This window comes from Lampris incognitus, chromosome 3, assembly GCF_029633865.1.
Source record: "Lampris incognitus isolate fLamInc1 chromosome 3, fLamInc1.hap2, whole genome shotgun sequence".
In the NCBI taxonomy this organism is placed as follows: Eukaryota; Metazoa; Chordata; class Actinopteri; order Lampriformes; family Lampridae; genus Lampris; species Lampris incognitus.
The window spans coordinates 102,344,423-102,371,641 of record NC_079213.1 but is presented as its reverse complement, the minus strand read 5'-3'; the positions used below and the strand labels follow the sequence as shown (position 1 = coordinate 102,371,641).

The following is a 27,219-nucleotide window of genomic DNA, read 5'->3' as shown; positions in this document are numbered from 1 at the left end:
TTTATACATAATAAGGAACGATTCCTTGTTTTAAGGAACGGTTGGCAACCCTAAGTGCGGGAAGGTGTGTCAAGGGTGTCTGGCAGGGAGAGCTGGCGCTGGATCGGCTGGGAGAGCTTGGTCTGCTTCGTCCGGTGGGCCTGGGAACCACGGCCCCTGCCTGGAGCTGCGCCTGAGGAGGAAACGCTGAGGGCGGTCTGACAGGACACGGAAGTGGGGTGGGCTAAGCTAACTGCTAGCCCACACAGACCGGCGGCTCCGACAGTCATCCTGGCTGGCGTTCATTTCCTTGGACAGTGATTTTTTTTTTGTTTAGTTTTGCATGTGTTAGTTTGGATATGTGTCTTCTTGTAGTTTTTGGATGTGTTTTTGTCTTTGTGTTGTACTGCTGTGGGCTGGGGGAAACGGCATTTCGTTTCATTTCATGTACGCAAGTGCGTGAAGTGAAATGACGAAGTGTTCCTGATTCCTGTTTATTCTGAAAACTGGGTTGCTTACAAGTTACGTTGTTCTTGTCAAGCAAATATGACGTTTTATCTGAACTTCTATGGTGGCCAGTATAGAACAATGCAATCCTCAACTAACTATCTTTTAGGCTCATCCACAACATACAGTCATGTTTGTTGTCATGGACACATCCGCATCACATTTCAGTCTTTTTTCCAACACGTACGTGTTTGCTGCTGCACCAGTATTCGTCCTATCCGGTCAAAGCATTTCTGGAGAGTGTCTCCAACCATGGTAAAGATGACAGGTAGTGTTATGAAACCTGAATACATGGTCCAGATGGATAAAATAACCATTTATTAGGGGAGAAAAGTTGCGGATTTCCGCTTTACTCTAGTTGTACACTACCTGTTGTGAGTTGGAGAGGAGCTGGAGTTTGTGTCCTCTAGAGACTCTGGGACTCCTGAATCTTGGGCTGCTGTGTTTCGTCTCAGGCTCAGCGTCGTCCTGCCAGCAGCGTTGGCTTTTACTGACGGCTCTTTTACCTCGGCTGAAACAAAGTTTCGCATATGAAACATTTAAAATGTGTAACTACTGAAAGGTTGAATTTCAAAATGAGATACTAGGTCTCTGCTGTCTCAAAATTCTGAGCCATATACGTATATTGCAACTTTACTGGCATAACACATTTAGATCTATTATTATTATTATCATTACTATTATTACCTCCCACTACTGTCATCTTTCTATTGTTAGCATGCATTTTTGACTGCTCTTTTCTTTTGTCAGGTAGCACATTATGAATCCTATTTTAAAAAGTGAAGTAATCCTGTGCAGTTATGGTTATCATTGTCATCGTCAGAATTGAACTTTGATTAATTAGCCAGTATTCACTAATGCCTGTCAGAAAGCAAGTAATTTTGCAAATTATATGGACTGCTTCAACAGGGCCTGAATGAAAATGTAAATTTTACTTCTCTCCAATATCAGGTAACGAGGCCGATCCGGGGAGGGTTGCAGACCATCACATGCCTCCTCCAATACATGTGGAGTTGCCAGCTGCTTCTTTTCACCTGACAGTGACGGGTTTCACCAGGGGGACGTAGCGCATGGGAGGATTACGCTATGGACTCTGCGCATAACTGTAGTCCACTGAAATCCGGTTTCTACTGCAGCGGTCACAACAGTTTCCTGTTTGTTGGCGTGTGCTATTGACAATGGCATATTTTTTGCGATGCCAGCAAGATTTACCATGGATAAATGTCAACAAAATGCACAGAATTGTCGACAAACTTTCACCTGCACTTACCAGCCATCGGGTGAAAAGTTTTAAGTTGTACATATAAAGTTACATCCACAAATATGAGGATGAGAATACTCATCCTCATAACTGTGGACGTAACTTGATATGTACAACTTCTGTGCATGTCGTTGACATTTATCCATGGTAAATCTTGCAAGCATCGTGAAAAATATGCCATTGTCAATAGCACACGCCAACAAACAGGAAACTGGTATGACTGCTGCAGTAGAAACCAGAAGTCAGTGGACTACAGTTATGAATGGAAGCCATCCCCCCCCCCAGTTCTCTCTCCTCCCCGAATAGGCGCCCCAACCGACCAGAGGAGGCGCTAGTGCAGTGACCAGGACACATACCCACATCCGGCTTCCCACCCGCAGACACAACCAATTGTATCTGTAGGGATGCCCGACCAAGCCGGAGGTAACACGGGGATTCGAACTGGTGATCCTTGTGTTGGTAGGCAACGGAACAGACCACTATGCTACCCGGACGCCCCTATACATTGATTTTTAGGAAAATCCTACTTGTTCTATCTTTAAACCTTGAAAAATATTCAGTGACATTTGGCACAAATCGCCCTGGAATAGAAATCGAATGTGTTTGGGAGATGTTACCATATCTGTGAACCGTTCATTAAACAGTTTTACTTTGGCATTTAGAATAAATCGGTTTCTTGAAATTGTTATTAACCCCTAAATCAACAAATTGTTTTTGTATAAGTGAAATGTTTCATCAAAGTTGACTGACCTTCTTGATATATTGCTTAAGCTATATAATTTTTTTTTAATTCATTATTAAGACAGTTGAAAATAACTTCAGAGTGACTGGTTACATCATTCAGCAGCGTTTGGTTAGATTGGTCAAATCTGCCCCCCCCCAAAAAAAGAGTCTGAATACAAGTTTCATTTTGATTTTTACCTTTGACCTGTGAACCACACTGGATGATCCGCTGATTCTTGGACCTCCTCGGACAGGACTCCTTCACAGCCCATTCCTGTTTGAGGGCTGAGAGACGCTCCTCCTCATTCTCTCCATCTCTGCCTGTAGAGCTGCAACTGTCCTCCTCCTCCTCTTCTTCATCCTCCTCCTCCTCCTCCTCCTCGGGTCCAGGGGTGGAAGGTGACTGGTGGGAACACTGGGGGATGAGGGGGAACTTAAGTGGCCCCTTTGTCCCAGTTGGCAGACTGCCCGTCTTAGGGAGGAGGTGTGTCTGCGGCTCCGGGGAGGTGCTGCCGGTTTCTGGGGTGAAAGACCGGAAACAGATGCTGCCGTTTTTCTCCGCTGCTGGCAGCAGGTACAGCTCCGGCTGGGAGGCCTGTGGACAGGTGACACCAGCACTGGTTTCATTTGGTACCTGAGAAGATGGACGGACTGTATACTGAGTACGTTTTATATACGACAAACATGAGAAAGTGGAGACTTCTTTTACGTACGTAAGGTGGAGCAAAGGTTTTCACCTTCAAATCTCTCTCCTGTCTGTCTTTGACCTGTGTCATGAAAGAAAATGTGGCTTACATGAGAATGATGAAAGGTCAGCATCAGTTCATCATGCATGTCACAAAGGTGGAAAGTAATGAATTACAATTACTCGCATTATAGTACTTAAGTAAATCTTTCCCTGTAATGGTACTTTACTAAGTATAATGAAAAAAAATTATTGTACTGCAGCGAATTCAGAGGGCAGCCGGTAACTGAACCCGGGTCGCCCGCACCACAGTCGACTGCGCTAAGGGTTCGACCCGTTAGCCAACCGCTAGCGAGTCTAGTCGTCCGTGGTCATTACATTACCCCACTCCTTTGGGAAGTGCGTCCCCGTGCTTCAGCATACCAGTTCCCTCACGCCTCTGGGTGAACGTGCTTCCGATGGCCTCATGGTCTCACCATCCCACTTCTGACCCCAATGTAGTGAATTCGGGGGGCAGCTCGGAACCGCCGCAGCCGGGACACGAACCTGGGTCTCCCGCACCATGAGCAGCTGCGCTAACCAGTCAACTAAAGGGTCTGACCCCTTAACCAAGGGCTAGCGAGTCTAGTCATCCGTGGTCGTTGCAGTGCTTTTATTTTGAGTTGATTTATAATACTTTGCTATTTTTACTCTAATAACCATTACAGAGTAAAACAAATGGCTAAATGAATAGTAAGTGTTAGTGATACTGGGTGTTTTTGGAGATTTACAATGCCAAAATAAATGTGGTTTGTTCATGCACTGAGTTTATTTCCATGATATGGGCAGTGTCAACTAAAGAGTATTTCCATATTTTCAGAGCTACAGTTGTGTTTGTTTGCAGACATGAAAAGAACAAAAGCAACTCACAACACAATTACTCAAGTAGTTTTACACTAAGAAACTCCATTCCATTATCCAAACCGTTTATTCTGCTCTCAGGGTCATGGGGATGCTGGAGCCTATCTCAGCACTCATTGGATGGCAGGCGGGGAGACACCCAGGGCAGGCCGCCAGACCATCACAGGGCGCTAAAAAACTCATTTACTCTTATTTGAGTAATTTTCTTAATAAATACTTAAGTTTCCCTGGTTTAAAAGTACTTTTACTTTAGTAGCAATTATCAGCACCTCTGGGTGCTGGATCCATCCATCCATTATCCAAGCCGCTTATCTGAGCAAGGGTCGTGGGGCTGCTGGAGCCTATCCTAGCAGTCATTGGGCGGCAGGTGGGGAGACACCCTGGACAGGCTGCCAGGCCATCACAGAGCCGACACACACACATTCACACCTAGGGACAATTTAGTATGGTTGATTCACCTGACCTACATGTCTTTGGACTGTGGGAGGAAACCGGAGCACCCTGAGAAAACCCACCACAGACACGGGGAGAACATGCAAATTCCACACAGAGGACGACCCCGAATGACCCCCAAGTTTGGACTACCCTGGGCTCGAACCCAGGACCTTCTTGCTGTGAGGTGACCATGCTAACTACTGCAAGCAAATGTGCAAGCAAAGCTGGCAAGGAGCATTGCAGTCATGAGAAAAGCAAGTCACATTCTGGATCATAAATCATTGTACACACTCTGTATTGTTCATTTATTTTACCATATCTGATCTACTGTGTGGAGGTGAGGGGTGAAACCAACAAAACCAACCTACAACTATTACAAAAAAGAGCCATAAGGATAGCTAATAATGTAGGATATCGTGAACACACCAACAAGCTATTTTTAAAGTCAAGTGCCTTGAAGTTCAGGGATTTAGTAGAACACAGCACAAATAATGGGACTGCAGAGTCCTGGCCTGACGTGTTAGCTCTTCTGTGTTGTGCCATGCTCTTGGCCAGCGTCTGTTTAGTTTCCCGAATGTACAAGTCATGGCAATCCTCCTGGCACTTAACAGCACACCCTATATTGCTCTGTTTGTGCCGGGGGACCTGATCCTTGGGGTGGACCAATTTCTGGCACAGTATGTTTTGGGGTTTGAAAGCAACTGAGACACATTCCCTTTGTGAATAGTACACATGGCCACCAAAACTCCAGTTAATGGTGAAACTGATCGCTAGCCTCAGTCGCCACGCAACTGCACTGCCTATAAGGGTGGGGACTACCCGCAGCCAGTCCAGACCTAAGAGGTCAACCAGATGAGCGATGAAATGCCTCCTACAACAAACATGTCCAGATGAACTGATTCAACCCTCTTTGATTTTCTTACCTGGATTATTGAGCATGCATAAAGACATAAAAGAGACCTTCTACTCCTGCTTAGATGAGACACTGTCAAGAATCCCCAAGGATTCTGGCCTGTCCAGGGTGTCTCCCGCCTGCCACCCAATGACTGCTGGGATAGGCTCCAACATCCCCGCGACCCTGAGAGCAGGATAAGCGGTTTGGATAATGGATGGACAAATAATGGGTCCTGGATGTGTCCCCCAAACACGCCATAACCACTCTGCACAGCTAACACAGTACAGACCTTAACGAGTTATGCACTTGTAATTTAAACTGTCCGTGTTGTTGTATCTTTTGTGTCTAATTGGATAAGTCCGCTGAGATATCGCAACTTGTTCTCTAGTGGGTCCTACAGTACACAAGACCCACACATCGGTGGGCTTTGAACGGTTCAGGTGGTGCATTGTCAAAACAGAGAGGAAACGAAGCCAACATAAATAAGCCTTAACAGGGAGCATCCGGGTAGCGTAGAGGTCTATTCCGTTGCCTACCAACGCGGGGATCGCCGGTTCGAATCCCCGTGTTACCTTCGGCTTGGTCGGGCGCCCCTACAGACACAATTCGCTCTGTGCGTAACTGTAGTCCGCTGACTTCCGGTTTCGACCGCGGCAGTCATGCCAGTTTCCGGTTTATTGCCGTACACGTACGCTATCCACAGTGGCATCTTGTTCCCGATGGCTACAAGATTTACCACGGATAAATGTCAACGACGTGTACAGAATTTTCTATGCCCTTTCACCTGCAACCACCAGCAAACGGGTGAAAGGTTTCAAGTTGTACATGTCAAGTTACATCACCCATTTCAAGGGTGAGTAATTACAAACTCTACGAAGGAAAACTAAGTTTACAAACATCAAGCTAGGCTATAAACTAGGCCAGAATATAGGCTTAATTACTCACCCTTGTAATTCAGTACATGTCGTTGACATTTATCCGTGGTAAATCTTGTACGGCAATAAACCGGAAACTGGTATGACTGCCGCGGGCTACAGTTATGCACAGAGTGCATTGGCCGTGTCTGCGGGTGGGAAGCCGGATGTGGGTATGTGTCCTGGTCGCTACACTAGCGCCTCCTCTGGTCGGTCGGGGCGCCTGTTCGGGGCCTCCCACGCGCTACATCCCCCTGGTGAAACTCCTCACTGTCAGGTGAAAAGAAGCGGCTGGTGACTCCACATGTATCGGGGGAGGCATGTGGAAGTCTGCAGCCCTCCCCGGATCGGCAGAGGGGGATGGAGCAGCGACCGGCACGGCTCGGAAGAGTGGGGTAATTGGCCAAGTACAATTGGAAGAAAACGGGGGGGGGGGGCTTAACATAAGAAAAGCATGAACAATGAATAAAGAAACAAATATCAACAAAGACAGAAAAGGAAAGGAAAAGCAACAGTAAAGAGCCGACTGTAGTCACCAGTGCCAAACTCCGGCCAACACATTTCAGGAAGGAGAATTTTCCATTGCCCCTCCCGGATCCCAGCAGAACTCCAAGATCTCTCCTCAAAGTCTGCAGAGTGACGTCTGGATGAGCCCTGACGTCACACACACACACACACACGCACAGACACACACACACACACACACACACCCCGGTTAGAGAACGTGAGGTGCATGCAATGTGAATGTAAAGCCTTCTCATACTTAACTGCATGATTTAGGGCTTTTTACAAATATATATGACTTGACTTGCCCTAACTTACACGCATGACACGTAAGATTTCATTCACAAATTGCGAACAACATAATAATGTAGAGTACAGTCTAAGAAAATTGGGTGTAAAGCATTTATCCGGGCATTATGTGTTGATTTGCTCGCGCAAACATGAGAAAACAAACAGAATAAATGCAAATAATCATGAATACAAGAAATTGTGACATGAGTTCCTTGTGTTTTTAGAACAAGTTAGTATTGCAGTGTTATTCGTATGTGAAGCAGTTTACTTTGGTGCACTGCTGTGGTAAGTTCTGCCAAGCCTCTTGCAGGATTTGACAAGTGGTCTAAAACGTCTGCAGGTTGCTGTGTATTCATATGTGTGCATGTTTTTGCCTCTCAGTGATCACTTGAGCTGGCCTGACCTCTTGCCTTGCATCATGTCTGTCCAACGTTTCTCACCTGATAAAGCCTGCAGACACGAAGCTTTCTATGGCTTCAGCCGGTACTTTGTTCAGCTTCACATCCCACTTTTCATCCGGCACACACAACACATGGAGCTCCACAAACTAAAAAAAAAACAACAACAAACAAACACATGCATCAAAGGAAAAAAATCATAAACTCTTCTAACACTTGGATTCAGCTGTTGTTGGGCTTACAAACAGCCAGTTCCTATACATAAGTTGCTGTCACATTAAACACTTGCAGTCTGCAAGAGTTTGTCAACGTACCTTAGTACTCGATGGTCTGTTCCCCTCAGGGTGCCTTATTGATTCACACGACAAGTCCATTTTTTCTTTTGGTCAACTCCAGCAAAAGAAGAAAACCCATCCCATTAATTGGTTAAATTTGCAGGAAGAAAAAAAAAAGCCTCCTGCTCCTTGGATTAGTCCCCCAGAAACACTCTTGTACAATAAAACCGAGTCAGCCTGGGGAATTTCTTTTATGAGGGGGCCAACACTGGTTGCTCTGGTTGCTCAGCGCGGCAGGCTCCAATGTGTACAGAACAAAGCCAATTAGTGTCAACTCCCCCCAAATACTTGCATTATCGTAAGTCTTGATTTCTACTGGCTTGTTTTGTTTTGTTTTTTCTCCAGTAGGCCACCAGCCACTATTTTGTTGTGTATATATTCATTTTGTATGCTTGTTTATTTTTGCAACACATTTGTAATATGATTACTTATGTGCAATATCAATTACTTACACTGAATACATACCTAGCAAGTATTGCCTGACCTGTTTTATTCATTGATTAATTGTCTTTCTGTCTTTCTAGCCTGGTATTTGTGTTGTCTGCACCTTGTACGGTCCTACTTGTCCTTGTGCAGTATGTAAGCTCTGTGTCTACATGTGTGCTGTTTCTATGTCAGCTTTTTTGTGTTGGCATGTAAACTGTGTTTGTATATAAATCGTGTGCTTGCTACGCAAAAAAAGAAAAGAAAAGAAGAAGAAGATCTGATAGAAGCCTGTGTGCATCTCATCAAACAGTGCAGCGGTTCTCAATCAGAACCTCCAGTGCTGCTGTTTTCTATTCTGACAAGTTTTTCCATTACATCACCGGTTGCTCCACTTATTCCAGATTCCGATCAGGGAGACGAAGCAACAGGCCAGTATAATTTAACTACAAGTCGGAATAAAAAGAATAGTATTGTTGGTGCCTGAGGGCCGGATTGAGAACTATAGTGACATGTGCCCCTTTTCCACTAAATAGTGCCGCCTCAACTTGACTCTACTCTATTCGACTCTACTCGCTTTACTTTTGGGATTTCGTTTTCCACTGCAGATAGTATCCCCTCACGCCCAAGCCCTACTGGTCATTATGGGCGTGTTAATTAGTTTTTCCTCCCTTGCCCCTTCTGTTTTATTTTTAAAAAATCAACAAGACCAACACTAAATGTGTGCTTCACATGAACAGATATAAGTATAACTAAGAGATCCGCTGGAAACAAAATTCCAATCGCTGATCAATTTTATTTATATCTAAATAAATATCAATAAGTTTTATTTACTTATTTTATGTACATTTAAATCTAAATATATTTATTTATTTATTTATTTATTTTATAAATTTTTATTTATATTTGGATAGATATAAATATATTTGGATTTCATTTATTTATAGTGGTATTTTCATGTGCCACTACATTATGGAACCGAATTCGCTACATTGGTGGTGTAGTGATTAGCACGGTCGCCTCTCAGCAAGAAGGTCCTGGGTTCGAGCCCCGGGGTAGTACAACCTTGGTGGGTCATTCGGGGTCGTCCTCTGTGTGGAGTTTGCATGTTCTCCCCGTGTCTGCGTGGGTTTCCTCCGGGGGGCTTCGGTGTCCTCCCATAGTCCAAACACATGTCTTTGGACTGTGGGAGGAAACCGAACCGGGATCACAGGGCCGACTTGGTGAATTCACCTGACTTGGTGAATCGGCCATACTAAATTGTCCCTAGGAATGAATGTGTGTGTGTGTGTGTGTGTGTGTGTGTGTGTGTGTGTGTGTGTGTGTGTGTGTGTGTGTGTGTGTGTGTGTGTGTGTGTGTGTCTCTCGGGCCTGTGATGGCTTGGCGGCCTGTCCAGGGTGTCTCCCCGCCTGCCGCCCAGTGACTGCTGGAACAGGCTCCAGCGACCCTGAGAGCAGGATAAGCGGTTAAATAATGAATGGGTGGATATTTTCATGTCACCTTTTAGTATCGGCTCAGCTCACTTGGAACCTCGACGGAGGTCATACCAAAAAAGGACGTGGTACCAGGTACTGTCCCTAACGTTTGCCCAATGGAAAACCAAAAAAAGCGAGTAGAGTCGAGTCGAGCCAGTACCATGCAGTGGAAAAGGCGCATATAGTGGAGTGGAATAAACTGTTTTGTGACTGTTGGCGTGTTCCTACCAGCAGGGGCGGTAGAGAGGCAGACAGCTTTTAGCTGCGCGCCCCTTTAAGAGAAGCGGAAACGCGACACTGGCGAAGGAGCCGCAGGAGTTTTCTCAAGTTCGTTCTTTCCGTTTTCGGGACTCGATTCCAGACTAAAACACTGGGACAATGTCGGCTTCTTCCAACATCACAGCCATGAAGAAAGTCGTACAGCAGTTACGATTCGAAGCGAATTTAAACCGAGTCAAGGTGCGTTCGGATCCGAAGCCCCCTGCGCGTTTTCCCAAAACGAGGCGGTGGCAAAGTGACTTCACGTTTATGCCCAGCGCCACTTCACATGCACAGTTACTCACTCAGCAGACGCCGTCACCCACAGCGACGAACAAGCAGCTGAACTCCAGTATTTCCAACGAGTATAATAGAGCACGACGTGGTACCCATAACGTTGTACTGCTTAGTTGTAGTGGGAGTACATTAGCTGCATATCAGTTTGTACTATCTGTTGTAGTAGTAGTGGTACATCTGTTAAACTGTAACCACAACATAACAGTAATATATGAAGTTGTGTAAGCACATTTGCTACAAACTAATCCTATCATAGTCGTAATATATGAATGAAGTAGGTTTGTCATACATTTGTTATAGTAAACATAGTATTATGTGAAGTAGTAGTAGTACTTGTTAAAATAGTTTCCATATCATAGTACCGTATGTAGTAGTACTGGCACATTTTTTTCATGTTAGTAGGCTAATCATGCCATGCCAAGAGTACATGTCATGTCGGATGCATTTAGTAGAAGTATTTCTTAGATGAACAGGTGGTAAATAAGGGAATCAAAGCACAAAGTAGATGTACATTGACACATAACAGTATAACAGATGTCAGTCATAAGGATATAAATGTCAAGTGCAGGTAGGAGGACGGTGTGTTGGTTTCTACTGTTCTCTTGACAGGTGACGGTGAAACCAGTCTATGTTCCCCGTTCATTATGGTTCACAGCGTGCTCCGTACAGTCGCTTTTTTTCAAAGAGGTGTAATGTGCTAAATGTTTGACCTCCATATTGACCCCCTGCAGGTTTCCCAGGCTGCAGCTGACCTACAACAGTTTTGCCTTCAGAATGCCCAGCAGGACCCTCTGCTGACTGGCGTGTCCTCCAGTACCAACCCCTTCAGACCACCCAAAGTCTGCTCCTTCCTATAGCTCACACACTGGCATCTTTACTTCACTGCCTTCTGTAAGTACTGGTACTTTAAGTGCTACTACCACCAGCGACTCTCAACTCCAGGCCTCACGACTCCCCCCGTACACCTACAGTTGGATTTATATCGTTTAGAAGAAAATTGCACAGGGATATCAGGTCGATACCAAGCTAAAATGGGAGTGTCAGTATTGGATAACACTAAAAGCCATGAATAATGTCAAATGAAACATAAAATGACTTAATTTATAGCATTTTTTTGAAAAATGGAAGCCTGTATTTTGTTTTTTTAATGGTGGACAACAGATTCTATCATTTATTATGCCCATTTACCCCAAACTATTAAGTCTAAATCTGCACTGTTCAGCCATAGAAATGGATTAAAGCGGTACTCAATTTCGGCCAATACGTCAAGATACAATCCACTATTGATGCACACTGCAGCTGTTTGCCCCCAACTTCTGCCATCGTTTTGTTCAATAAAACGTTTATTACTTGTAAATGAGAAACTAAACCAATTCCACATCACTTTCAATTCCTTTTGAGGCTTTCAGTTGTCTTCTTTTCTCTAATACACAACATTGAACCAATAGGGAGATTCGTCATGTTTCTTAGAAAGTGCTATCGGCGCATTCCAAAGAGAAATTACAGTCACCTGTTATGCCAGGTCTACAATAGATGCCTGGATACCTGGATGAAATCGATGCTTTATTTGAGCACGGAAGAGTTTTTGTAGTACGACAGCCATCGGTGCATTGCTTTTCTTGGAATTGTCCATTTTTGTCAGGTTTTCTTAAATAAGTCCCCATTTCTCATATGGAAAAATGAAAAACATTTCAACTCTCCTTGCAGGGAAAATGGAGAGCCAGCAACTTTGTACCATGAAGTGACTGTGTCATATTTCTGCAGGTTGCTCATATTGAGGTGCCTTATGGAATGCGTGGACAGAGTTTTGCACTATGGATTGGAATGGTCTGAGTGCCAGGGAATTCCAGGAAAGCCAACTAATGTGTTTTTTTTTTAACTTTGACTTTTTATAACATCTCAAAAATATCTCAAGGTGCTTGTAAGAAACTGTCTTAACATACTTACTTGGTTGTAACTTACACACACACACACACACGCCTTTTTGAATTGTACATTTTTTTTTGTTTGACTTTTGAGAATAAATGAATAACATTTCAACCCTGTATGTACATGTTTTTTTTTCTTCAGGATAACACTCCATACATTTATAAAACTGAAATTTGTCATAATAACCTTGACAATGACTGTCCAGCCCCTGTGATGTTAAAGTTGAGGTATTATTACAGTGGCTGTGCTCTGTTACAGACTGAGCCATTATAATATTCTTTAAAATAAATCCTAATCCAGACAACGGGTGCAGTTTACCATGTTCCAATGCAACTTATCTGATCATATCATGCATTAAAGGGTACACAATATTTTCACTCCAACCAAAAACATAACAGCTCATTTCATTGGTTAATACAGAACCTGTACTGGAACGGTGTTAAGATGAAAGAAAAAATGACTTGAATGTCAGTTATATTCTATTCCAGGATTAAAAAAAACAACAACATTCTGACGGAACTTGTTATAAATCAATCCAGTAAACCAGCATTCAGTTTTGTTGCCGGCAGGTTTATCAACCTTTACTTGTTTACAAACGAGACAGTTTGTTTATGAAAGGGAATATTCATTTTGTAATGGTCTTACTTGAGAAAATGAGACGGTTTGCATCATAGAAAAGTCGCTGACAAATGTTTTGTTTTTGTCGACTAAACACTAGACTGAAGCCATCTGGTGTGTTTGGTGAGAATGAAAGCCAGCACTCGGTGGAAACCTGCTGGCAGGTCGATTTCAATGGTTCCAGTCTCAGGTGATGTAACTGCCATTTTCAGGTTGGATAGGGCCGTAAAGCGATTCATCACATCGTTCCCAATCACTGGAATAATATCTCAAGATTGACAGTTGGTTGCGGTCAACACTGACAAACTGGGACATCCGATATACAAGCCGTTTGTGCATGGTCAGCAGTGGCGGTCGTATTTTGGATAGAAAACAGGAAGCACTCTCGGCTGTTACTCAGAGGTGGAACTTCCTTCTGCACGCGTCCATTTCATGACGCTGAGAAAAAGTAAAACAAAAAAAACCAAAAACCCAGTATGGTTAGTTATACCAGGAGAGCCCTTGACATTTTACCAGCAAGTTTATACAACCAACCACCTATTGCAAGTCAGTTATTTACTCAGTGTGTTTGACAGAAGAGGCTTTACAATAAAAATGCTTTTCAGAGCAGCGATGCATGAATGACTGATATATAGTTGGTTGTTAAGTGGTCGACTATGCAAATGCAAGTAAATATCAGGGATGTGTGCACTGTGAATGGCATGCCATGGTTAATGGTGATGGTAGAAAGGTCTTTTCAGTACAAACAACAAGGCTTGGACGTGCGACTCCACCACTGCATCTGAAAACTCACCTTGAGAACCCATTCGTACTCTCCGAACTTTGAGTCAAAGGTCCCTTTCTGTAAAGAGCGGAGTTTGAGGGTGAAGCGTGGCCCCAGTTCCTGAAGACCAACTCTCTTCTCATTCTTGAAGATGTACCTTGATGGATGAAATGGCTTTTTAAATACAGTAAAACAACAAAGTTCTCTTTTTAACCCTCCTCACCCATCCCAACTGAAAAGACGGGTGGATTTTACTCAGGTGTTAGAGAACACCAACAGACTTTTGGACTCAAAAGAAATGTAAAACTCAGATTTCTGTGGCTTCTACTGATCATACCTTTATATGGTCAGCCATTCAGTTTATGACTGAAACTGTCCTCAGTTTGGTAAATCACAGGGTCAATGGCAGAGTGGCAAACTAGTCACAAACTGGATTTCTACCAGCCCTCGGTATGGTGAATTATTTTACTATTCATAAGAATTTTTCTAGCACTTGCAAGTAGTAAATGAAAGTAAATTCTTCTAGCCTCTAGCACTTGCAAGTCCTAGAGGCCGCTATGTACCGGAGTCAAAATCCTCATTGGCATAGGCACAATTTGCCAATAAAGTTGATTTTGATTCTAAATGAAAAAGAACAGTAATGTGAAATGACTAGTGTCCATAAGCAAAATCAAATTAATTGACCGCCTTGGCGATGCAGACAAAGGGGTTTTTAGATCAGACACTAGAGAGGATGTACGCCATGTCTTGCACTGGATATGAACCCGCGACGACGCTTTTAAGCTTAGAACAACCCCTCAGAAGTTCGCTTTAAAATTGCAATAATTTTTTTTTTAAATTTCCCCCCCTTTTTCTCCGCAATTGAATACACCCAACTACCCAACTCTTCCAAGCCACCCCAGTCGCTGCTCCACCCCCTCTGCCGATCCAGGGAGGGCTGCAGACTACCAAATGCCTCCTCCGATACATGTTAAGTCACCAGCTGCTTCTTTTCACCTGAAACTGAGGAGTTTCACCAGGGGGACGTGGTGTATGGGAGGATCACACTATTCCGCCCAGTTCCCCTCACCTCTGAACAGGCGCCCCAACCAACCAGAGGAGGTGCTAGTGCAGCGCCCAGGACACATACCCACATCTGGCTTCCCACCTGCAGACACGGGTCAATTGTGTCTGTAGGGACGCCTGACCAAGCTGGAGGTAACACAAGGATTTGAACTTGTGATCACTGTGTTGGTAGGCAACGGAATAGACTGCTATGCTACCAGGATGCCCCAAAATTCCAATAATTTAAAAAAAATATTTCCTTCATACTAGGTTTGTCGTGGTAGACACTTCTCCCATTGGCATATTAGAGTAACAGTGATGTTAGCTCATCACCAGTAACACCAGTATCATTTCAGAAAATAAAACAAATACTGGTGTTCCAGTACGAACACTTGTTGTCTAGATTTAGTAAGTGTGTGCAACAATACTTTCTATACGCTAAATGTTGATAAATTGAGAGTGTAGAAGAGTTGGCGTGACAGTTCAGCCAGGTCATACTGCTTGCTGGAATCATTACACCGTAACATGGGGTCAAAGGTGGCATGATGCTGGAAGAGTTACAATGCACAAAAGAAAGCCAACAACCTCCTCTAGTGGTCAAAAGGTGGCAGTACTGGTTATCAATGGTGGTATAGATACAGTACAGATGTCAAAAGGGTACCAGAGTGACAGGTCTATCTACACAAACAATCAATCAATCAAATGTGGTACCCATCGGTTTCATGTTCTTCGTTACGCTAGAGTCACAATAAAGGAATGTTTACCTGTGGAACCTGAAGAAAATGAAGTCTCTCTGGTTGTGGAAAGTGGCGACCTGCCGGCCCACAAAGTGAGGGTCGTGTGGGAAGAGAGCTGCAAACAGGCGACCAATACTGTGACCCAGACGTGTGGTGAAGTTGTTCAGGATCACCTCCGGGGAATGATCTGTTGGGTCTTTACCTCTCCGCTGCAAGGGAGCAAATTATACTGTGATCCTGTGCCTAGCTTTTATCGTGCACGATAACCACTAAAATCATCATTCATATTTTGTCTTATAGTGGGGCCACTGTTATTGTTTCCTTGATTAACAGTCAAATATTTGAGGTGCAATTTTTCCTACAACAGCCTCTTGGAAATTTTATATCAACTTTGAAATTCCAGAAGTTGTGAATGAAATGTTGTTGCTGATATGTAAATACATGTCATAGGAGTATTACGTATTAATTAATGATTCTTGAAATCATTCTTCACGATGATTTTTGCAGCAGTTTGGTTTCAGTTCAATTTTGAAAAGTCCTCAGAAAATTTGTAATCGCAGACAATGAATCAACGAAGAAAGTTTGGCTACCACAGCTTTTTTGAAAGAAACAAAAAAGTCATTGCAGCATTGAATCAAGAAGTTATTTTTCTTCCATGCATGTTGTATTGGTGTGGATGTTTTGCCTCGTATCAGATGAATGGGTATGGCATGTGTGCAGTTACTCATATAGGCTGAGTTATGTAAGGTGTGCCATTAAAGTGTGTGAATATGTTGAATGTATGCTTTTTCTGTATTTGGACTACATATGTAATTGGTATCAAATTTAGTATGAATTCTTGGAGGAAATCCAAAAAAAAAATATTAAATGGTTTCAAATCAAATCAAACCTAAACATCTACTGTTAGGGAAAGTGATGTGGGAGATGTGTTGGTTTTTCTTGCCTTCATTTCCTTGCGCAGTCGAGCATTGCTGATTTTGAAGTGTGCCGTTGGTCCATCCGGCAGGTGACAGAGAACCATACCATCTTATCACGGTGGTGAAGGAAGCAGGTATTAAAGTGACATCATGATTCTGTAGAAAGACTACCACTCACCCATCTAACATTCTCCAAGATACGACAGGCAAAAATGATTCCAAACAGAAAAAAACCCCACAACAAATCTCCCAATCAGACCTGTTCAAATTCCAGAACTACTGCTGAACATCAATATCATGCATGTATTCCCCGGGAAAGATTATTGAAACTGCAAAATTACTGATAAATGCATGAGTATACACTACCGTTCAAAAGTTTGGGATCACCCAAACAATTTCGTGTTTTCCATGAAAAGTCACACTTATTCACCACCATATGTTGTGAAATGAATAGAAAATAGAGTCAAGACATTGACAAGGTTAGAAATAATGATTTGTATTTGAAATAAGATTTTTTTTACATCAAACTTTGCTTTCGTCAAAGAATCCTCCATTTGCAGCAATTACAGCATTGCAGACCTTTGGCATTCTAGCTGTTAATTTGTTGAGGTAATCTGGAGAAATTGCACCCCACGCTTCCAGAAGCAGCTCCCACAAGTTGGATTGGTTGGATGGGCACTTCTTTGAGCAGATTGAGTTTCTGGAGCATCACATTTGTGGGGTCAATTAAACGCTCAAAATGGCCAGAAAAAGAGAACTTTCATCTGAAACTCGACAGTCTATTCTTGTTCTTAGAAATGAAGGCTATTTCATGCGAGAAATTGCTAAGAAATTGAAGATTTCCTACACCGGTGTGTACTACTCCCTTCAGAGGACAGCACAAACAGGCTCTAACAGGTACTATTTAATGAAGATGCCAGTTGGGGACCTGTGAGGCGTCTGTTTCTCAAACTAGAGACTCTAATGTACTTATCTTCTTGCTCAGTTGTGCAACGCGGCCTCCCACTTCTTTTTCTACTCTGGTTAGAGCCTGTTTGTGCTGTCCTCTGAAGGGAGTAGTACACACCGGTGTAGGAAATCTTCAATTTCTTAGCAATTTCTCGCATGGAATAGCCTTCATTTCTAAGAACAAGAATAGACTGTCGAGTTTCAGATGAACGTTCTCTTTTTCTGGCCATTTTGAGCGTTTAATTGACCCCACAAATGTGATGCTCCAGAAACTCAATCTGCTCAAAGAAGTGCCCATCCAACCAATCCAACTTGTGGGAGCTGCTTCTGGAAGCGTGGGGTGCAATTTCTCCAGATTACCTCAACAAATTAACAGCTAGAATGCCAAAGGTCTGCAATGCTGTAATTGCTGCAAATGGAGGATTCTTTGACGAAAGCAAAGTTTGATGTAAAAAAAATCTTATTTCAAATACAAATCATTATTTCTAACCTTGTCAATGTCTTGACTCTATTTTCTATTCATTTCACAACATATGGTGGTGAATAAGTGTGACTTTTCATGGAAAACACAAAATTGTTTGGGTGATCCCAAACTTTTGAACGGTAGTGTACATGTGAGCAGAGAATTGCTTTCTCCTGTTACTGTCATTATCTCATCTCATCATCAGCCACTTCTCCGGGGTCGGGTTGCAGTGGCAGCAAGCGAAGTAGGGCACTCCAGACGTCCCTCTCCCCAGCAACAGACTCCAGCTCCTTCTGGGGGATCCCAAGGCGTTCCCAGGCCAGATTGGACACGTAGTCCCTCCAGTGAGTTCTGGGTCTACCCCAGGGTCTCCTCCCAGTTGGACGTGCCAAGAAAACCTCCAGCCCAGGAGGCATCCTAATCAGATGCCCAAACTACCTCAACTGGCTCCTTTTGACATGAAGGAGCAGCAGCTCTATTCCGAGCTCCCTCCAGATGTCCAAGCTCTTCACCCTATCTCTAAGGCTGAGCCCAGACACCCTACGAAGGAAACTAATTATAGCCGCTTGTATTCGCGATCTCACCCTTTTGGTCACTACCCAGAGCTCATGACCATAGATGAGGATTGGAATGAAGATTGACTGGTAAATTGAGAGCTTTGCCTCCCGGCTCAGCTCTCTTCACCACAACGGTCCGGTACAATGTCTGTATTACTGCTGATGCTGCACCAATCTGCCTGTCAATCTCCTGCCCCATCCTACCCTCACTCGTGAACAAGACCCCGAGATACTTGAACTTCTTCACTTGAGGCAACAACTCATCCCCAACCCGGAGGGAGCTACTGTCATTATCTCTGAATAAAAACAGCACAGTGTATCACAGAGCACATGCATTTCTGCGAACTTCACATCCGCTCAGGTCATTTGACAGCAGTCCCTCAGAGGATACTGGGCGTAAGGCGGTCCTCATTAATGACTATGAGGTAAGTGAAGTTCCTGGCGATGCACTGGGGAATGATCCTCTTCAGGGCTAGGCCTCGTCTGTAATACACATGGGAGTCTGGGATCACTGTGGCCAGCTGCTCACAAAACCGAACGGTCCTCTGGGGAAGAAAGGAAGGAAGGAAAATAAATAAACAAATAAATAAAAGCAGTGCGCAATGCATGATTCCTCAGCCTGTTTAGCTGCAAAATTAGTAAGAGTTAGGTGCAGGGTTTACTGTCCACTTACCCCTCTTGGTCTATCCGATGTTGTTATAAGCACTTTGGGATTTGTCAGTCGGTTGAAGTAGGCAGAGAATTCGTCAGTCCCCTCGTCAAAGGCTACCTAAAAAGCACATTTCCCATTTGACAAAATTCATATTTATCACATCAGTCTGACAGTTGGGGGACGATATGAACAAGCTCTGCCAAGCAAGCAACACCATACCTCTTCATCTTCCGGGTCAACTGTTGTCTCGTCGTAAACTCTCTGGTTCTCTATCGTCTTTGGGACTTCTTTTGGTGGTGCCTACATTCACGGCAGACTAATTACAAGAAGGTTTTGTCTCTGGGAGTAATAAAGACTTATTAGTTTTTAATCCAATTTATCTACAAAGCTTTACTAATATACCAACAGAGCTGTGCAATATATCAATACGTCTATATTTTCATATGAGACTAGATGAGTTGTGGTATTGTAGTTCTGTTAATATAACTTTAATATAATATCTCTTACTACTACTACTTTTGGCTGCTCCCGTTAGGGACCGCCACAGCGGATCATCTGTTACCATCTGATATGTGTGTGTATGTATGGCAATAATCTGTCAATATAACTTAATATAACTTAAATGTTGTTATTCCCTGGTCTTAAAGGCTGCATTAAGTAATGTAAGACAATGTTCTTAACTTATTTTGACTATTTTAGTGATATAAACAATGTCTCTGCCTGCTTGGTCATCATATCCACATTAATAATGATCATTTATCAACACTTTCTGCTGTGTAAATATCTCATGAAAGAACCAATAGTCGTTCCCAAAATATCCTCATATTAATAATATTATTCATTCCAAAAATATTGTGATATTTGATTTTGTCAATATCACCCAGCCCTAACAACCAATATAGTTCAATAAGATAAAACAATAAGTTCTCAATCAGGCCCTCAGGTACTACCAGTACTGCTGGGTTTCTATTCTACCAGGTACTTCATTACGTTCCCCTGTTGTTCCAGGTCTAAAACCTCGTTGATTGGAGGCTGGGATTGCTGGAAAAACAGGTGAATGTAATGATAATAAAACTTTATTTGTATAGCACATTTCATACATAAAGTGCAGCTCAAAGTGCTTTACATTAAAAGAGGGGAAACAATAAAACTCACGTAATGAACTACCTGGTAGAACAGAAAACCAGCAGTACTGGTGGTGCCCGAGGACCTGATGAGAGCAACCGCTGGTCTATCACACCACGAGACGTCACCGACTGATGATGGTTATATGTTACAATATAGTGAGAACATCAATGCCATCCAGTGTCAATGACACAACTCACCTTATCACCCAAGGCCTCCCTTTCTTTTTTCCTCTTTTTCCTCAGCTGCATCTTTTGCTGTAAAAAACATATAGGATGGACAACGCTCAGTACGCATCTAAAGGGTCGTCCGAGGGGGCGGTTTACCTTGTTTACCTCACGTATACCTTTCGTTTCTCCTGCTTGAGCTTCATGAACATGAGGTGTCTCCTCTGCTTGTTCTTGATGTCCGACATGCTGAAGGAGGGAGGGAAGACAGGAGCAACGCCATCCTTCTCCGTTTTCTCAGCAACACCAACATCCTCTGTTTCCTGTTTAGCTACCGTCGTTTTGTGCGAGCGTTTATCCTTCTTTTTCTTGCCTTTGTCGCAACTTTTGGGAACCTCGGTTATGTCCATGCTTTTCACTGTTTTAGCCTCCGTTTCACGTGGAGACCCAGTTCCGCTGCTGACTTCCTGGTTACAGGAAATGACGTCAGTCTTGCGGCGCATTACCGCTGCTTGCGTGGGGCAAAAGGCCCCGGCGGGGTTGGTGTGTTTATTTCAGAGACTTTTACATGGTGTGTCCCTTTCAAGCAAATAAAGAATGAATGAATGAATGAATGGGAAAAAAATCTGCGTGGAGCAGCCGAGTGGGCAGAAAAACTTAATTATTTCAAATCCAAAGACGTATTTCACTCGATGCTTTCTCGAGAAGTAGTGACGGCGAAACCGGGCTTTCTGAAGCTTTCAGCCTTTTTGAACAATTGCATTGGAAATAATTGTACTGGCTCCGCGAACCTGAGTAAGGATAAGCGGTTTGGATAATGAATGAAAATGAATGAATGAATTTGTTGGAAATTCGTTCACAGCGGACACGGGTGACATCTAGTGGTTAAAAGAATGCTATGCAGCCAAATGAGACGCGCCGGTTGTTTGACGTGGGCCGTTGCGGACCGCTTCATGTTTTGACCAGTCCTTCCCCCCCCCCCATTTTTTATCATGTACATTTGTTTTGTTTACATTGCAGCAATATAATGTCAGAGTTTCAGTACAGGGGAGGGTCAAAACATAAAAGAGTAATAACTGTAGTCTAAATATAATATAATGCAAAAAAGAGAAAACAAAAGGGATAAAATAAATGAACAAACAAGGAAAGGTTAACACAAAAATAAACTTATGAGGTCGATGATCAGATGATGATAGTAAGAGCCACTATGTTAGGAGTCTTTCAGAAAAAAAACAATGTTAAATTGAGCAGTTCATTTATCTAATGTGTGTAATATTTTTTCCGAGATGAGAGGTGTTTTCATTGCCTTTAATTAGAGGTTATTTTGGTAAGGGATTTGAAAAAGAATAACAGATTGTAACCGGGTAATTTCTTGCCCGGTGCGGGATTCGACACGGAGTGTGCTGTACCACAAGGCGACATCACTAACCGCTCGACTAAAGGGTCAGACCCGCTAACGTGTCTTATTAGTAGTTTACAAGATCAATGTAAAATAAACGAATATTGGGCTTGGAGCCCATCACCTTGGATTTGTGAATGTGAAATTTACCAAACAAACTGAATTTTGAGAGCATTATCTACAGGAGATGAGCCAGTAGTGCAATCAAGGAACAAGGCCATACCTTCTTTTATACGAAGTAGTTGGTTAAATGTATCAAAAATAAGTAATGCAATATCTGTCCATAGCTTAGAGGAATAAAGACAATTAAAGAATAAACGTAATGAATTAAACAGTTAAAGAATACATGTAATGAATTAAAAAATAAATGTGTTTTGACCCGTCGGTAAGCGGATCTTCAGACCGTTCCACAGGAGGAGCAGTCAGATATCGTTGTGCTTCCACTGTGGCATCTGTTGTGGCATCTCTCCATCTTCTGAGTATAATGAGTATAGTGTCAGGAATCACAAACACTTTGTCATTTCATTTCGTGCACTTGCGTACACGAAATGACACAAAATGCCTTTCCCCAAGCAACTTAACCGGTTATTTACTTACCCGGTGCGGGATTCGATACATAGTGTACTGCGCCACAAGGCGACATCGCTAACCGCTCGACTAAAGGGTCCGACCCGTTAGCTAGGGGCTAACGTGTCTTATTAGTAGTTTACAGTATTGTAGCAAATTCCGAGCTACCGAGCCTACTCATCCGTGATCGTTACAGTATTCTCATGAAACGGTTCGCAACACAAAGACAAAAACACGCCCAAAAACTACAAGAACACACAGATCCAAACTAACACATATATCCACAGTAAACAAACAAAAAAACAAAAAATCACTGTCCAAGGGAACGAAGGCCAGCCAGGATGAATGTCATAACCGCCGGTCTGCATGGGCTAGCAGCTAGCTTAGCCTGCCCCGCTCTCCCAGCCATCAAACGAAGACAAAACTTAGACGCAGCCGTGGACAAAGACACTGCGTGGGCGGTACTGAGTGAGGCCGCCGCAGCTGGGAATTCGCGCCGCCATCTTCCCACACCGGAAGCGGATCGGTAAGCGTAATTACCTTATTCGGCGTCATCAGCTCAAAATGTTCCCAATCAGACAAAGGTCTGCTTTTCAAGAGTTAAACGGACGACGAAGAGTTGTGTTAACTGTTGAAGTTTTACTTATCTCCAAACATTCCTAATTACTTCTTTTTCCCATTTTCCTTTATCTAACACAAGTGTATATTCGGGTTGTTTTATATATATATATATATATATATATATATATATATATATATATATATATATATAGTAACGTACACAAATAAGTAGACAGGTTAGCCCCCCGTTAACGGGTCGGACCTGTAATGATCTGTGCCCTCTGGCTATGTTAACTTATAACATTAATAAAGCAAGGACGACTTCTCTCGTGCTGGGTGTTTATTCACCGACCGGATTCCGACTGACGTTGTTACGTACATCACGTGACTTTGTTGTGGCGCTACGGAAAGCCGTAAGGGACATTAGCAAATCAAATGTTACTAGCAAATATTACATCTCCCTTTTTCTGAAAAGTGCTGCTTTCTCTGCAGAGATACAGACCACGTTGAGCACGTTTATAAGCGAATACAATCTTAATAAGAAAGAATATGAAAGCGGAACTCTTATATAACTGGACTGCAACAAAGTAGTGTAAAACATTTCCTTCACTGTCTAAATGTGACACCGTAATAACATTTCATCTTTTTTTTCCATTTCATTACTGGTAACTGCAAACAGCAGGTAGGTACACAAGGTAAGTGAACGCTGTAAATATTTCTTTTCAAAACATAGCAGGTATAGTACAGGTTGGTGTAAAATTCTCTCTTTTTTTAACATTCATAAGTCAAGGATTTGTCTTGGTTTGATCGTGCGACCTGACCTCGTGGTGTAACCAGGCTGTGTGTCTGGTTGTCGCTGATTGCTCGTGTCTGGAGGTTCAGCATGCTCTTGCTGATGGGCTTGTGTGTTGTTGTTAGCGCTGGTAACAGTCAACTGTGAAGTGTGTGTGTGTGTAGTGTGAGTGTTCACTCTGCTTTGTCGCAGGTGTTGACGGTTGCGTTGGTAGATCTGACCTTCTTTGGTTTGGATGTGGTAGCTCCTGTCTGTGTTCGCTGGTCTTTCCACAGTTGCAGGTCTCCAGGATCCATCCTCCTGCCGGAAGCGGATTGGTGTGCCTGCGGGCAGGTGGGGCAGAGGTTTGGCTGTTCGGTTGTAGTATGCCTGCTGGCGCTGTTGACATACCTCTCTCCTTTTGTGAACATCCTCCTGACTGGCGATCTGTGGCTGCAGGTGTTTTGCTGTTGATGGGAGAATGGACCGCAGCCTCCGACTCATCAGTAGCTGTGCCGGTGATTTCAGGTTGTCCACCGGTGTGTTGCGATACTCCAGTAAGCTCATGTAGGGGTCTTTGTTCTCAGCTTTAGCTTTGTCCAGGATGCGTTTGGCCGTCTGGACAGTCTTCTCGGAGAGGCCGTTGCTCTGTGGGTAGTGGGGGCTTGTGGTGGTGTGTGAGAAACCCCATGTCTGTGAGAAGTTGCGGAACTCACCAGAGCTGTAGCACGGACCGTTGTCGCTGATGATAGTCTCGGGGATTCCGTGTCGAGCCATTGCTGCTTTCAGCTTCATGATGACGGCAGATGAGGTGCAGCTGTAAAGTCTCTCTAGCTCGAAGAATCTGGAGTAGTAGTCCACAGTGACTATGAAGTCCTGTGAGTTCCATGTGAATAGGTCTGTGCCTATCACTTGCCACGGCCGCTCGGGTATGGCGTGTGACATCATTGGTTCCTTTGCATTTGCGCTGCGCCGTTCTTGGCATATGCTGCAGTCTGCTACCGCATCCTCGATCTGTTTCCCCATGCCAGGCCAGAACAGTAAGTCTCTTGCTCGGCATTTGCTTTTTTCCACGCCAAGGTGGCTGGCATGGATGCGCTGTATCATGTCCTTGCGAAGCTTTTGGGGGACAATGATTCTCTCACCTTTGACCAGGATACCGTCCATTTCTGAGATTTCTGCTCTGTGGTTCCAGTATTCCTTGATGCTGGGCGGGCACTTTTTCTTTGTGTCTGGCCAGCCAGTGAGTGTGGCTCGTCTGAGTGCGGTGAGCTGTGGATCTTGCGCTGTTTCCTGCTTGATTTCTGTGAGTCTTGTGTCGCTCACAGGGATGTTGCTGAGGACTGTGTGCACTTGGGCCTCCATCCCTTCCTGTAGGTCACTGTGGTGGTGTTCTATTGACTTGCGTGACAGTGTGTCGGCCACCGGTATGTCCTTACCGGGGCGGTGGATGATTTGGATGTCATATTTTTGGAGCGCCAGGATCATCCGTTGCAGCCGGGGTGGTGCTGCTGCCAGTGGCTTTTTTAGTATTGCCTCCAGAGGCTTGTGGTCTGACTCCACAATCACTTTTCGTCCGTACATGTACTCGCGGAACCTCTTGCAGCCGAAGACCACAGCGTAGAGCTCCTTCTCTATCTGTGCGTAGTTTTCTTCAGTGCTGTTGAGTGACTTGGACGCATAGGCAATTGGTTTGCCATCTTGGAGCATGACAGCCCCAAGGCCACTTTTGGATGCATCCACTTGGAGTCGCAGCTCTTTCTGCGGGTCGAAATATGAGAGTACTGGACCTGGGTGCTGTGTAATGAGATTCTTCATCTCTTGGAACGCCTTGTCGTGGACTGCATCCCACACAAACTCACTGTCCTGTTTCAGAAGCTGTCTGAGGGGTGAGTTTATCTGTGAGAGGTGTGGAGCGAATCTGGCGAGGTAGTTGATCATGCCGAGGACTGTCTCCAGCTCTGCTTTGTTCTGTGGGGGTTGCATGTCTTTGACCGCCTTCACCTTGTGTGGGTCTGGTTTGATGCCTTCGTGTGAGAGCGTGTGGCCGAAGTAGCTTACCTCGGACACGCATATGTGACACTTGTCGGGGTTGAGCCTCACCCCTCGCTCCCTTGTGCGCTTCAGCATCGCTCTGAGACGCTGGTCATGTTCCTCTTTAGTCTTGCCGAACACTAGTATGTCGTCCACTATGGCCGTCACACCGTCCAATCCTTCATATGTTTCATCCACGCGTCTCTGGAACTCGTCTTGAGCGGACACGATTCCGAATGGCAGTCTGAGGAAACGATACCTGCCAAACACTGTGTTAAATGTCGTCAACATTGAGGATTCAGTGCTCAGTTTGATGGCCCAATAGCCTGACCGCGCGTCTAACACGCTAAAGTACTCAGCTCCAGCGAGCTTTGTGGTGGCGTCCTCCAGCGTGGGGAGGGGGTAGTGAGGTCGTTGTATCACTTTGTTAAGAGCTCTGGGGTCTAAACACACTCTAAGTTTGCCTGTCTTTGGCTTCTCAACAATGACGAGTGCGTTCACCCATTCTGTGGGTTCTGTTACCTTACAGATTATGCCGCCTTTCTCCATGCTGTCAAGTTCGTCCCTCAGTTTGCTGCGTAGGGCGATAGGGATTCTGCGTGGCGGGCAGATGACCGGCGTTGCATCTGGTGTGACGCGGAAGGTGCACTCGCCTGGGAACTCTCCTATTCCCTGGAAAACATCTGCATACTCATCCATTATGCTCTGTGATGTGACATTGTTTTCCTCGCTCACAGCCATCACTATTTTTACCAAGTTTAGGTCACGGCATGTTTTCATTGCCATGACTGGTGGGGCGTTTGTGTCAATGACGTAAAAGTCCAGCATCATTGCATTGTCTCTGTACTTACATTTGAGTTTGCATGTGCCTTTCACGCTCAGCGCGCCTCCTCCATATTCAGTGAGTCTGTGTATTGCTGGTTTCAGTGTCACATTTTTGAACAGCGCCTGGAACAGGTTGGTGGGAATAGTATTGGCCTGTGCCCCAGTGTCTAGTTTAAACTTTACCTTCTGTGGAGGTGTGCCAATTCCAACCTCTACGTAAGCCTGCTCGTTGCTTTTTCCGTTGTTCTCTATTGAGTCTATGTACAGCTCTGTCTGTTCTCCCACAGCGGTGCTCTCCACTGTAATGTTGTCGAAGTACAGTTCTTCCTGCTCTCTGTCAGTGGTGTACTCTTCTGGGTTCTCTCCGACGGCATGTACTGTGCCGCGGTAGTACTTTGTCTGTCCCTGGGAGCTAGACTTGCATACTTTAGCAAAATGATTGAGCTGCTTGCATGTAATGCATAGTTTACCCTTAGCTGGGCAAGTGGCTTTAGCGCCGTGTAGCCCTCCACAATAGCTACACGCCCTAGCAGCGGTGCTAACGTTACCTTCCCTTTGTCTGAAGTTAGCGTTAGCTGCTTTGGGTGCGTTCGGTTTGTAAGTCTTTCTGCCTATTGCGTGCACCGTTTCATGTGTGCTGCCCTGGCCCATAAACTTTAGCTGTTGCTTTGCTAGTTCGTGTGAGCGGGCTACATCTATGGCTTTTTCTAGCGTTAGCTCAGCTCCCTGGCTAAGTAGCTTTTCTCTCACTCTGGGTGAGTTGGTGGCAAACACGATGCGGTCCCTGACCATCTCGTCGGCATTTGGGTAGGCACAGTCTTTGACTAGGAGCTTTAGCTCAGTTACAAATTGTTTGAAGG

General features: G+C 44.2%; 3 protein-coding genes across 4 annotated transcripts in view; 1 reads left to right on the top strand and 2 right to left on the bottom strand.

Moving 5' to 3' along the window:
* The window catches only part of spata1 (spermatogenesis associated 1), a 30,854-nt gene extending 22,988 nt beyond the window's left edge, over positions 1 to 7,866 (bottom strand). Inside the window, exons 1-5 of the mRNA XM_056276893.1 lie at positions 7,807 to 7,866; positions 7,535 to 7,641; positions 6,836 to 6,953; positions 3,184 to 3,237; positions 2,669 to 3,065 (exon numbers count right to left, since the gene is read on the bottom strand). Of these exons, the coding sequence (XP_056132868.1) occupies positions 2,669 to 3,065; positions 3,184 to 3,237; positions 6,836 to 6,953; positions 7,535 to 7,641; positions 7,807 to 7,866 (736 nt within the window). The remainder of the gene's footprint in view (positions 1 to 2,668; positions 3,066 to 3,183; positions 3,238 to 6,835; positions 6,954 to 7,534; positions 7,642 to 7,806) is intronic.
* Positions 7,867 to 10,015: 2,149 nt separating this feature from the next.
* On the top strand, positions 10,016 to 13,117 carry LOC130109507 (guanine nucleotide-binding protein G(I)/G(S)/G(O) subunit gamma-5). 2 transcript variants are annotated; one of them, XM_056276433.1, is made up of 3 exons: positions 10,016 to 10,185; positions 11,013 to 11,172; positions 12,046 to 13,117. In XM_056276433.1, the coding sequence occupies exons 1-2, from the start codon at positions 10,105 to 10,107 to the stop codon at positions 11,136 to 11,138; spliced, it is 207 nt and encodes a 68-aa protein (XP_056132408.1). In that variant the 5' UTR covers positions 10,016 to 10,104; the 3' UTR covers positions 11,139 to 11,172; positions 12,046 to 13,117. The 2 variants fall into 2 exon arrangements, with proteins under 2 accessions (XP_056132408.1, XP_056132409.1); XM_056276434.1 differs by having other exon boundaries at positions 11,989 to 13,117.
* A 10-nt stretch (positions 13,118 to 13,127) lies between these two features.
* On the bottom strand, positions 13,128 to 20,645 carry rpf1 (ribosome production factor 1 homolog). Its single transcript, XM_056276423.1, has 9 exons — positions 20,381 to 20,645; positions 20,235 to 20,291; positions 19,129 to 19,209; positions 18,931 to 19,026; positions 18,649 to 18,802; positions 16,316 to 16,398; positions 15,400 to 15,581; positions 13,622 to 13,748; positions 13,128 to 13,266 (listed from the first exon to the last, which is right to left on the bottom strand). Exons 1-9 carry the CDS (start codon positions 20,609 to 20,611, stop codon positions 13,225 to 13,227), a joined length of 1,053 nt encoding a protein of 350 aa, XP_056132398.1. The 5' UTR covers positions 20,612 to 20,645; the 3' UTR covers positions 13,128 to 13,224.
* Positions 20,646 to 27,219: the final 6,574 nt, after the last annotated feature.

Excerpts from the sequence above, each read along its gene's own strand:
- LOC130109507 (XM_056276433.1), top strand. The coding sequence starts at position 10,105 with ATGTCGGCTTCTTCCAACATCACAGCCATGAAGAAAGTCGTACAGCAG. Across the intron at positions 10,186-11,012 it reads CGAATTTAAACCGAGTCAAG|GTTTCCCAGGCTGCAGCTGA; the intron begins GTGCGTTCGGAT and ends GACCCCCTGCAG.
- rpf1 (XM_056276423.1), bottom strand. The coding sequence starts at position 20,611 with ATGGACATAACCGAGGTTCCCAAAAGTTGCGACAAAGGCAAGAAAAAG. Across the intron at positions 18,803-18,930 it reads CATCGGATAGACCAAGAGGG|AGGACCGTTCGGTTTTGTGA; the intron begins GTAAGTGGACAG and ends TTTCTTCCCCAG. Across the intron at positions 13,749-15,399 it reads ATTTTCTTCAGGTTCCACAG|GTACATCTTCAAGAATGAGA; the intron begins GTAAACATTCCT and ends TCATCCATCAAG.